This window comes from Phyllostomus hastatus, unplaced genomic scaffold (assembly GCF_019186645.2).
Source record: "Phyllostomus hastatus isolate PE091 unplaced genomic scaffold, TTU_PhHast_1.1 phas_scaffold_39, whole genome shotgun sequence".
In the NCBI taxonomy this organism is placed as follows: Eukaryota; Metazoa; Chordata; class Mammalia; order Chiroptera; family Phyllostomidae; genus Phyllostomus; species Phyllostomus hastatus.
The window spans coordinates 6033490-6046010 of NW_025334028.1; the positions used below are offsets into that span (position 1 = coordinate 6033490).

The 12521-nt window shown below is 35.8% G+C and overlaps 1 protein-coding gene across 4 annotated transcripts in view; it reads right to left on the reverse strand.

Moving 5' to 3' along the window:
• CUL2 (cullin 2) overlaps positions 1–12521 on the reverse strand; it is a 109236-nt gene that overhangs the window by 43862 nt on the left and 52853 nt on the right. For all 4 annotated transcript variants that reach the window (XM_045820387.1, XM_045820386.1, XM_045820384.1 and 1 more), the window contains 2 exons: positions 1068–1164; positions 860–970 (listed from right to left, as the gene is read on the reverse strand). In XM_045820387.1, the coding sequence (XP_045676343.1) occupies positions 860–970; positions 1068–1164 (208 nt within the window). The remainder of the gene's footprint in view (positions 1–859; positions 971–1067; positions 1165–12521) is intronic.

The window sequence follows — 12521 nt, forward strand, 5'->3', positions numbered from 1 at the left end:
GCACATGCCTGTATTGCAGGTCAAGTTGCTGGTTGGGGACGTGTGAGAGGCAACTGATCGATGTTTCTCCTACACAGCAATGTTTCTCTCCCTCTCTGTCTCCCTTCCCTTCTTTCTAAAACTAAATAAAATCTTTTTTAAAATGCTTAAAAATGGGGACAACTGTAATTGAACAGTAAGAAAAAGCAATAAAGATCTGGAATAAAGAAACAAAAAGCTTGAAATCCAACGCTACAGGTGAAAAAAGCTTCATTAAAATTTCTAATATATCTTATAAGATTACTGAGTTTATACTATCACTCTTCTTTTACTGAGAAAATACACAAATTTTAAGTACAATAATCAGTATGTGTTGGTTTAATGATTAACTAAAATTTCTTATGATGAAATTAAAATTTTTCTCAGTATTCCAAAAACCTAAGAGACAAAAGAGTGACTTATCTAAGTATCTATAGAAGTACTATAGTTTTCCTTATTTTTCTTCCATGTTAAAGGAGAAAAGATAAAAACCTAAACACCTACAGTTAAGTTTATCCTACTCCCTAAACATATATCCACTAAGCATATAGATTATTTTACCCAGATTGTGAATATTATTTTAAATACAAGCAAATCAAACAATCAGGATTAATCAAAAAGCATCCATCATGATAAAAATTGGAATAGTACTTTTTCTCACGGAAAATGCTATAGCAAGAAAAATGATTTATCGATAGGTGATATACATTAACTATAACTCAGAGTGATGACCAAACAGAAACTTTTATCACCAAAAAATATATTAACTAAGAAAACTGTTACATAAAACCACATCTGATATATAATAGATGATGTATTTAACATAAATTTTCTTTTTTACCTTTTCCATATACTGTGAGCAGTTTGATTCTTGTAATAAATTTGAAGCTTCTTGTTTGTAATACTCTCCTGTTTCCGTCAGAAAGGGGGACTCAAAGATTTCCTGATAAAACTAAATAAATCAATTAAAATCATAGTGAAGAAATTAAAACAAGTAATTTAAGAAATTAAAGGTCTGATTATTCATGTTTTTAAAGGAGACTTTTTACCTTTAAGGGGAATTTTTTCTTATACTGTTCAACATGAACAAAGGAGTTAATAACCCCATGGATTACTTTCTGGTTTGGGTCTTCTCCACCACGATCACTAAAAGAAGGTATGACACAAAATATTGAGAGCACAAATTATCTATGGAAACATCCCAAAGCACGCCCAAATATGAGCATGCTTTATTCTATTGGTCTAATCAAATTGCAAAACATTTTAAATGTCAATGCATACACAATATTTTAAAATGATTTGTTCATATCACGGCTGAATTTATTTTTGATATTTAATGTATGTATCAGATGTCATTTCAATAAATAAAAGGCTTGATTGTTAAACATATTCTGCTGACACTAAAATACTTTAATTTTACAGTAGTTATCAGCCCATCATATTAAATTCAAGACTTCAATATTGGTGGTTAAGGATATTTGAATTTCACCCTGGCTGGTGCAGCTCGGTTGGTTGGACCATCATCCCACAGACCAAAAAGGGTCATGGGTTCAACTCCCAGGCAGGGCGTGTACCCAGGTTGCAGGTTTGATCCCTGATCAGGGGTGCGAGTGTATGAGAAGGCGTCTAATCAACGTTTCTCTCCCGGCTCTCTAGCTCCCTTCCCCTCTCCCCAAAATCGAAAGGCATGTCCTTGATGAGGATTAAAAAGAACTGAATTTCACTCGCCCTAAACACTATTATTAGAAGATTTGGTCTGAGAAATTCAGCCTCTGAACAATTACAAGTACACCTATAGTAATTTTTTTTTTTTGCCTATAGTAACTTGATGGTACACGTCCCTCAGATATCACTCACTAAAATGAGTAAGAGCTGTGTTTTCTCTCTAAGAGATCTGCTAGAACTGCTGAGTTGCTTTCCATTCAAGCACAAAGGTATTTCTTTATTTAGAAGTGCAGTGAGATGTTCTAGTATTTCTATATTCCTTTACAATTTCAAAGGGATCTAGAATCATTTCAATCGTTAATAATCAATTATGAGTGCATGATGAAGCTCCCATAAACATCCCTAAACTACAGTGTTTGGAACGTTTCTAGATTGATGAACACATCCAAATTCCACAGAGGCAGAAGCTCCTGTGTTCCAGATCCTGCCAGACCTCACCCTAAGCACCTCTTCATCTTGTTGTCCAACTGTACCCTTTATCATATCTTTTACAATAAACTGGTAAACACAAAAAAAATTTAAAAATCATCTCAATTACTCATTTGACATTTGATAAGTTCCTTCTTAGCACTACTGTGATGTAAATCTTAATGATTTTAAAAATGTAGGTGGTCCTGGATGGGTAGTTCATTTGGTTAGAGTGTCATCCTGATACACCAAGGTTGAGGTTCAATCTCTGGTGAGGGTACATAGAAGAATCAACCAATGAATGCATGAATAAGTAGAACACAAATCAATGTCTGTCTGTCTGTCTCTCTCTCTCTCTCCGCCCCCTTCTGCCTCTCCCTTCCTCCCCTTCTCTCTCTCAAATCAATAAACAAACTTCTACCAATTTGAAAAAATAATTTAAAAAATTAAAAATGTAGATGAATATTAGCCTTTATAATTAGAGAAATAGGGAAATGAAACAGAAAACAAAATGTTTGCCTAAAGCCACAGTAAAACAGTCTGGCCCTAAGTTGGGAGTTTATGACTAGTACTATGCTCAGTTCAAACTATTATACAGTCAAAGGTTTACCTTTTAACTGGCAATCTTCCACCTCACTTTAAAATGATTTTTTAATGAATAATTATTTTACAAAGAGCAAGAGAAAATATGTTAATACCATTCCTTAGTAAATGCTTTTTGTTCTTTGTACTGGGATATAAAGATTTTCTAACATTTAAGGAAAGTACTGAGGCAAATACCTTTATATATAAATGTCCCTCCCTGCCTCTGTATCTCTCTAATCCTCTTTCATTCTTCCTTTAATTATCTGGATATTCTGGGGAAAGTTTTGTACATGAATTAATATGGCTACAGTAAATCTGTCAGTCATAGAATCTTAGATACAAAGCCTACATTTTGATATCACTAATAAAAACAATAAGGTCACACAGTGATCTCATTTCCTTTGCTCACCTTAGTTTCCTCTTTAGCCCAAATGATGTCTGGTAAAATAATGATCTAACTATCTTATCTATTTGAAACACATCACTTTTTCTCCTTAACTTTGCCGAGGATCAAATGAAAATCAGCTAAAAATGAGAAGTACCCGAATATTTGGAAAATCAGGTGATCTAACATTCTTTTCATGACCAAATCCTATTGTCCCTGTTTATCACTGGGAAAACTTCCACTCCTACTATTCTTAGCAATCTTGACATTTGATTCTCATCACAAAAGGCCCAGATAAGCTAGATTCAGATAAGTTACTACCTAGAAAAAAACACTGATATTCCTAGTGCTTAAAAGTTGTCCTCCCTATTAGAACATCTGAATTCAGAAACCCTTAGACATAAGTATTCAATCTTTAAGATCACCACGTATTTTTATAACTGCACAAAAAATACTATACAAAATCAATATAAATATACTTCATTTCTTTTAGGCTGACACAGACTGAAATCATGCTAAGTTAGTACTATACAAAAGCACTGACTAAATTGTTTATCTGAATAAACTCTAGTCTCATCTAACACCAGTGGTCCTAAGAGATGAGCATTGAGAAAAGAATACAAAGAATTTTTAGAAATATAACTTTTTTGACTGTAACAGTATTATGTAGAAAATACCTTATGACAATCACAATGAAATTCCCAAGAGAATTAAAAAAAAAAAAAAAAAAACCTCATCTGAATAGTGGGGACTAATAGGAAAGTCTAGCTCTTAAGACTGGGATTTTAGAGTTAGACTTCTTCGGTTCTATTTCTGGCTATGTTAATAAATATACACTTCATGTAGACACTCAACCTCTTAGTACTCAGAGATTTCCTGTTCTGTAAAGCGGACATAATAAAAGTCCCTACCTCATGAGAATGTGGTAAAAATTAAGTATAAGCCAAGAAAGCACAAAGCACAGTACCAGGTACATGAGTAGGCAATTGGAAACATTAGCTAGTGCTTTAAGTACCAACAGGAACAAAATAAAGCTAAGAGACCCATAAAGCACCACCTTGATTGTGATTTTAAATCAAGGCTTTTAAAGCCAACTAACTAGGCATTAACTCAAGATAGTAGACCAGGTTGGTGAGTGCCATTAAAAGTTAGGCTAGAGCTCTCGAAAGTCCTGATACCAGTATGTGACAATAGGCAAATTAATCTCTTAGTGAAACCTTCATTTATCTCCATGCTTAAAATAAGAAGAGAGATCCAGCAAACTAAATGCAGGCTTCTGCTCCCTCCTGTATCTGAAAAATGACAGGAGGGACACTTTTTAATACTCCATTGTTGCCAGTAGCCTTTGGACTTGTAGAAAGTGAAAAAAGATAGAAGAGGGGATAGTGCAGAAAAATAAAACTACAGACTAAAATGCACAAGACAAAGAATTGCTACAAGGATAGAGAGTGGAGGAAGGTAGGCAAGAAGTGGTACACACTGAAATCTGGAGGGCGCACAAAGGTAAACAAAACCAGTCAGGTCATCAGGAGAACCAGCCGGTCTCTAGAGAGAAGCAATAAGAGCAGCTGTGTGTGTCCTGCAAGAACAGTAACTGTGGTGCCTAAGGAGGTGCCTGAGGCACACCTCTGCACCCAGAAGACTACTGCAGCACTTATCTGAGAGCACCACCCAGATTCCCCTACTATCATCTTGGAAAGGCATTGAGAAATCAAAATATAGTAATATCAAGCACTGATTGGTACAGAAGCAGGTATTCTTAGACTCTGCAGTGGAAGAATAGGTACTTTAGTGGGCAAACTGGCAAAAGTCTAAATGCATAGACTCTATGACTCCAGACAAACAACTGCATATGTGCATCACAGAAGCAAAAGTTGTATTTGTGGAAAAGCTGGAAACCTAATATATATCACTAGGAGAAGCACTGTATAAAATGAGGTAGAACCATACCAAAGAGTATATAACAGTTTAAAAAGAATGACGTACATCTCTATGAGCTTACATAGGAAAGTTACCAAGATATACAACTGAATTTAAAAAGTACTTAATAAGTATAAATACACTTATGATTTTCAAAAGTTAGGGGGAAAACTCATGTTAAAAAAGAAAACAGAGAGAACCAAGATGGCAGCAGAGTAGACGGAAGCTACTCTAACCTCCCCCCAGGACCAAACTGGAATTACAACTAAATTATAGAAAAATCCTCCTGAATAACCAACGGAAGACTAGCTGGAGAGAAACCTTATAACCAAGGGCTTACAGAAGAAACCACATCACTGCACAAGACTGACGGGAAGTACAGAGGCATGAGAGCACTGGCTGGGCTCCTATGGGCTGCAGATGAAGTACTGAAGGGATATTTCAGTGGTGGGGTGGGTTCCCCCTGAGAACTGTAGGGTCTAAACCCCAACCTGGGCTCCCAAGCCTAGAGCACTAGAACCAGGAAAGGAACCCAAATAACATCTGGCTATAAAAAGCAGCAGAATTTCTGTCTGCCAGGGAGAGATGGTAAGAGATGTAGAGAGCCTCTTAAAAGGTCAACACAAAAATTCTGTTTGCAGCCACTTACTCTAGGCTCCAGTAAAAGAAGGGAAGAGTGTTACATTTACACAATGGAATACTACTCAGCCACACAAAGGAAGGGATTTTACTCTTTGCAACAGCATGGATGGACCTGCAGAATATTATATTAAATGAAATAAGCCAGTCAGAGAAAAACAAATACCATATGATTTCACTTATATGTGCAATTTAATGAACAAAATGAACTAACAAGCAAGAGACTGACTCATAGATAGAGAGCAGGCTGTCAGGTCCAGGCAGGGAGTAGGGATCAAGCAAAAAAAAACATCTCATGGACATGGTCATGGACAACAGTGTGATGATTGCAGGGAGAAGCAGTGAGGTGGGTACAGGTGGAAGAAGGTATAAGGAGAATAAATGGTAATGGCAAAATATTTTTTAAAAGTTATGCCTCAGTAAAATAAGGAAAAAAACCAACACTGTTTTGTATTTATTTCTGTATGTAGACGTAAAAATTCAACAAATAAATTATGAAGATTTTAAAAGACAGTTAGCCAAATGATAACACAGATTACCTCTGTGAAGAGAAAGACTGAGGAAATGATCTGGAATAATCCAAGTTTTTCAAGAATGCATTTATCTATCATTTGTGTATTTACATTTTTCATTGAGTAGCTGATACCAAGTCCAGGGAAAAAAACGTGAAAGATTGGTCTGGAACTTCCTGACATACCAGACAGTAAGAAAGCTACCACGGGTCACAGCCAAGACTTAAGCCTTCTAACCAAAATGAGGCAACTGAAATTTTCATAAAATAGACAATGAAGAGAAACAGAGTGCACATATTTAAATCTAAAAGCTCACCATGATATCTTGAGAAAAAGTTAATTTGTCACTTTAAGAGCATTACAACAAATCAACTCATCTTGACAAGTGAGGAAAGTAAAATAAATAAACAACTCATTGTTTTTGCTCCTATATGAAATTTACCACTGGATAACCAAACAGTAGGTTAGGGTAAGCATTTCTTCATAAAATTATTCCAGGTAAAAAATGAAAACAAAATGACACAATTAAAGTGACAATTTTACAAACCTCATTAGATAAAAAATTTCAGTATTTAAAATCAGAGGCTCTTACATCAAAAAGAGTGAAAAATCAGACATTATAAAAAGAATCTATACTTTAGCCTGAGGGAACCAACCTGAATCTGAGTAGGCTTTGAGATAAATACAGGGGAACATATTTAAATCGTACTTCATGTGTGCCATCAGTAAAATACAGACCATGGAAAAGTTAATCAACAAATAAATCACAAGGGAAAAAAAGGATGGGGGGGAACCTAATTAAAAGATGTAAAAGACACACAAAGGTATTTTTAAGATGGACAACACTAAACCATCAAGTATATGAATAAACACAAGAGTAATAAAACCACATAGAAACAAAGGAAAGTGATTTCCCTAAAAGCCAGGATAGTGACAACTTTTGCAGGGAGAGGACACAGGGCACACGCCAGGGTTCCAGGAGTGGCTGCTATAATTCTACTTCCTGAATTAGATGGTAGTAACAAGTCTTATAATAAATTCACTAAGCTCCACAAGTATGTTGTATGGTTTTCTGTATCTATATTTTATTTTACACTAAAATGGTTAATTAATACACAAAAAAATCTCAAAAGTCCAACACAAAATCATGACATAATAATATGCCACAATTAAACACTATGGTATAATATGTGACAGAGACTGAAAAATTTCCGGCCAAAATGAAGGTGTAGGTTTACCTCCTCATACAACCAAAAGAAGGACAACAACAAATTTAGAAACAAAAAGCAACCACAACTACAAGAAAATTCACTGTATGGAAGTGTGACAACCAAGGAGTTAAAGATGAAACATTCATCCAGACTGGTAGGAGGGGTAGAGACGGGCAGCCTGAGCAGAAAGGATGTGTGGCAAGGTGGCGGCTGGAGAACTGGGAAGGCGAGACAACAGCTGGCGGTCCCACGTTTGCATACGAATAAACCAGAAGGAACAACACAGGAGCAAGACAGACCACCCAACCCAAGGTTCCAGCATGGGGAAATAAAGTCTCAAAACCTCTGGCTATAAAAACCTGTGGGAGTTGTGGAGGTGGAAGAAACTCCCAGCCACACAGGAGAGTTAGTCAGAGGAACCCACAGGGTCCTAGAATGTACACAAACCCACGGATTCTGGGGAATCAGCACCAGAAGGGCACAATTTGCTTGTGGGTAGTGCAGGAAGTGACTAAAGGTAGGTGAGAGCCAAGCAAGCAGCATTGTTCACTCTCTGACCCCTTCCCCACATACAGCAACACAATACGGCAAAGAGGGTTGCCCCACCCTGGTGAATACCTTAGGCACCGCCCCTGACAATATAACAGGTGCAGAGACAAATACAGCCCAAATGAAAGAATACATCAAAGCTCCAAAAATAAAACTAAGTGACAAACAGAGAGTCAACCTATCAGATGCAGAGGTCAAAACACTGGTAATAAGGATGCTCAGAAATGGTTGAGTATGGTTGCAAAATAGAGGACAAAGTCAAGGCTATGCAAAGTGAAATAAAGAAAAATATACAAGGAACCAACAGGGAAGGGAAGAAAACCAGGACTCAAATCAATGATTTAGAGCAAAAGGAAGAAATAAACATTCAACCAGAACAGAATGAAGAAACGAGAATTCGAAAAAACAAGGAGAGGCTTAGGAACCTAAGGGACAACTTTAAACATTCCAACATCCGAATCATACGGGTGCTGGAAGGAAAAGAACAAGAGCAAGACATTGAAAACTTACTTGAAAAAATAATAAAGGAAAACTTCACCAGACTGGCAAAGGAAATGGATTTCTAGGTAGTCCAGGAAGCCCAGAGAGTCCCAAAGAAATTGGACCCAAGGAGAAACACTCCAAGGCACATCATCATTAAGTTACCCAAAATTAAAGATAAAGAGAGAATCTTAAAAGTAGCAAGAGAAAAGGGGAGAGTTACCTACAAAGGAGTGCCCATAAGACTATCAGCTGATTTCTCAAAAGAAACTTTATAAGCAAGAAAGGGCTAGAAAGAAGTATTCAAAGTCATGAAAGGCAAGGACCTACATCCAAGATGACTCTATCCAACAAAGCTATCACTTAGAATGGAAGAGTAGATAAAGTGCTTCCCAGATAAGGTCAAGTTAAAGGAGTTCATCATCACCGAGCCATTATGATGTGAAATGTTAAAGGGACTTACCTAAGAAAAAGAAGATGATGAAAACTATGAACAGTAAAATGACAATAAACTCAACTATCAAGAACTAAACCTAAAAAAAAAAAAAACCCAAAAAACCTAAGCAAACAACTACAACAGGAACAGAATCACAGAAATGGAGATCACATGGAGGGTTATCAGTGGGAAGGGGGAGGGAGGAGATTGGTGGAAAAGGTACAGGGAATTAAAGCATGAATGGTAGGTACAAAATAGGGAGGTTATAGAAAACGGAGAAGCCAAAGAACTTATATGTACAACCCATGGACTTGAACTAAAGCAGGAGAATGCTGGAGAGTTGGGGGGTGCCGGACAGAGAGGAATGAAGGGGGACAAAAAAAATGGGACAACTGTAATAGCATAATCAATAAAATATAATTTAAAAATATGCGACAGACAAGGAAAAAGAATGCAAGATGGATAAAGTTACTATGTAACAATAAAATATGCCCTGGCTGGTGTAGCTCAGTGGATTGAGCACAGGCTGCGAACCAAAGCATTGCTGGTTGGATTCCCAGTCGTGGCACATGCCTGGGTTCCGGGCCTGGTCCTCAGTAGAGGCCACATGAGAGGCAACCACACAGTTATGTTTCTCTCTCTCTCTCTTCTCCCTCCCTTCCCCTCTCTCTAAAAATAGATAAAAGAAAAAAGAAAAAATATTTAAAATAATAATTAACCGTGAAGATAATAATCCTAATATTTATTTAACTAACAACAGAAGCTCAAATGTATAAAACAAAAACTAAAAATTGTAAGAAAGAAAATCAATAAATCAAAAATAAGCTGGATTTCAAAACACACCTCTCAGAAAGTGAGAAATACAAAAGAATAAAGACTATCAAGTTAGATTTTATTTTTACCAAAGATTATATTTTCCCCAATGAAATTCTAATATTTTAACAATTAAGAAAAAGAAAAACATATGAGCATGTCAGAGAAAACACAAATCGGCTGAGAATCTTTTTTTTTAATACATCTATGAATACTGTGTCAAGAGTCTGCAATCAGCCCTGGCTGGTGTGGCTCAGTGGACTGAGTGCCAACCTGCAAGCCGAAAGGCTGCCTCAGGGCACATGCCTGGGTTATGGGTCAGGTCCCCCACAGGGGGCACAGGAGAGGCAACTACACAATGATATATCTCTCCCTCTCTTTCTCCCTCCTTTGCCCTCTCTCCAAAAATGAATAAATAAAATCTTAAAAAAAAAGAAAAAGAGAGAGTCTGCAATCAGTCCTGGGAAAGTAAAATTGCATAAGCCCCAAGGGTATTAAATAAAAACTTGTTCCTACTTAAAGACCTAATAAATATATTGCGTATCTGAGAATAACAGATGTTAACTGCATCATTACCAACTGTCAAAAGGCTGAGTTCATAAGAACCTGTTTTAACTTGATTTACTAGATGGACAAAATCCTTTTGGCCTCAAACAAAAAATAGGTGCAGTTCCATATCACAGAAGTATGTAAAGTTATTTCCTGAGGAACAAATTACTCCACTCTAGTGCATGAAAAACTAGTAATTTGGAGGTAATTTTAACTTTATTTTGCTTTGTACTCCTAACTGCTCTCTTTATAAAAAGATTTCATTACTTGGAGTAGGAAATATAGGCAGTTAGTTATTCAACTATTTCTCTTTGTTATTCTTGAATAGCTTTATAAATTAGATGAAGCTCTAACAATGAGCTCCTACAATGAGCTAAATTGTTGTCTTTATTTCCTTTAACTAATTATTACCACATAGGAAACAATATTTTTTTTAAATATCAGGATTTCTAGTCACTGTAAGAGAAAAGCAGTCTCATCTTTGAAACACTGTCTCAGTCTCCACACTATATAATTATACCTTAATTCTGAAAATGAATATGTCAGATTACAGCAAAAAGAAAAACTTGGTTCCAGCCCAGTGAAAAAAACACTCGTCTCCCAGAACAAGGAACGAAAATTAAAAGCAGAATAATGAAAAAGTAAAGAAAGATAAAATAGGGAAGGTCAACTAAGACAAAGTTGGTTCTTTACAAAAATCCAACCAAATACATAAACTCTAAAAAAAAGTGATCAAGAAAGGAAAGATGGAAATAAGCCATATTAAGAATAAAGACCCTGGCTGAAGTGGCTCAATGGATTGAAGGCCAGCCTGTGAACCAAAGGGTCACAGGTTTGATTCGCAGTCAGGGCACATGCCTGGGTCACAGGCCAGGTCCTCAGTAGGGGACACATGAGAGGCAACCACACATTGATGTTCCTTTCCCTCTCTGAACTTCTGCTGAAGTTCAACTAACTTACTTAGAAAAAAAATTGCCCTGGCTCCTTAAGATCAAATAAAGAAATATGTATAAAAACACTAGAATACTTAAGTCATTATAAAACTAAAATATATTCATCCCTAAGCTAAACTATTAGAACAAGGAATGGAAGAAATGTTCTGTGGATTAAAAAGATAGGCATAATGGATTTACAGTTAGAAAAACCCAGATTTGAATCCTTGGAATTAAGAAGATGGGGAGTGGAGTCAAGTCAACCTTGTTTAGGGCAGCACAACTCACTTCTGTATTTGTAAAATAATGTCAAACTCCTAGGGTTGCAAGGATTAAATGAAATGATGCTTAGAACATATTTCCCATACATAATTTTATTATTATTAATCCTTAAGTTTGCTTCATTGTAAAATGTGAGATAATGCCAATCTGAGTAGACATGAAAAATAAATATTAGTAAAATATGTCAAACAGTACTTTAATGGAAGCTGATTACAACTATAAAATTAAGACAAGCTGGCCTAACATTTCTGACCATATATCTCTATGTCTTTTCCAGAATTAATGTACTATAGTTATTTTTATTACAGGTTTTAATTTTTTATCAAATTCATTTTTAACAAGCTAATAATCACACTTAAGAAAAATTTACAAGACTGGAACACAATTATATTAAGAGATCTTTTATAAAAGTGTATTTAGAAACTTGTTAACAATATTTTCATTATATTTTTAATTTAAAAATATCTGAATTCCAGGTCCAAAAAATTAGTAGTTCTTAGCAAAAGAAATTATATTAGAACCTACAAATCTTGTTGGGAGTGTTTTTAGTTATAAGTTTCACAGTGAAAAAAGAAAGCAAAAGAGTTGTTTTACCCACTGCTTTACTACTGCCATTTCTCTCAATCTTGTTGTCTTTGAAAACAATGGAATCACTAAAAAGCTGAGTAACATTTTTTTAAATCAATTTACTTTTAAATAGTCTCCTATCCTCTTCTGTTATTTTTTTAAACCCCTTATTTCCTACTAGAAGCTCCTCACATAAAAAAACTCTACAACTGCATCTTAAAGAAAGCAGATTCACTAAAGAACAAGACAAACAAAACAGAAAAAACTCACAGATACAGAGAACACACTGTGGTTGCTACAGGGGAAGGGGGTTGGGGTCTGGGTGAAAAAGGTGAAGGGATTAAGAAGTACACATTGGTGGTCACAAAGCAGGCACAGGGGTGGTAAAGTAAAGCCTAGGAAATATAGTCAATAATATTATAATAACTATGCATGGTGCCAGGTGGGCACTGAAAATATTGGGAACACTTTGTAAAGTATATGTCTGACTAACCACTATGCTGGTATACG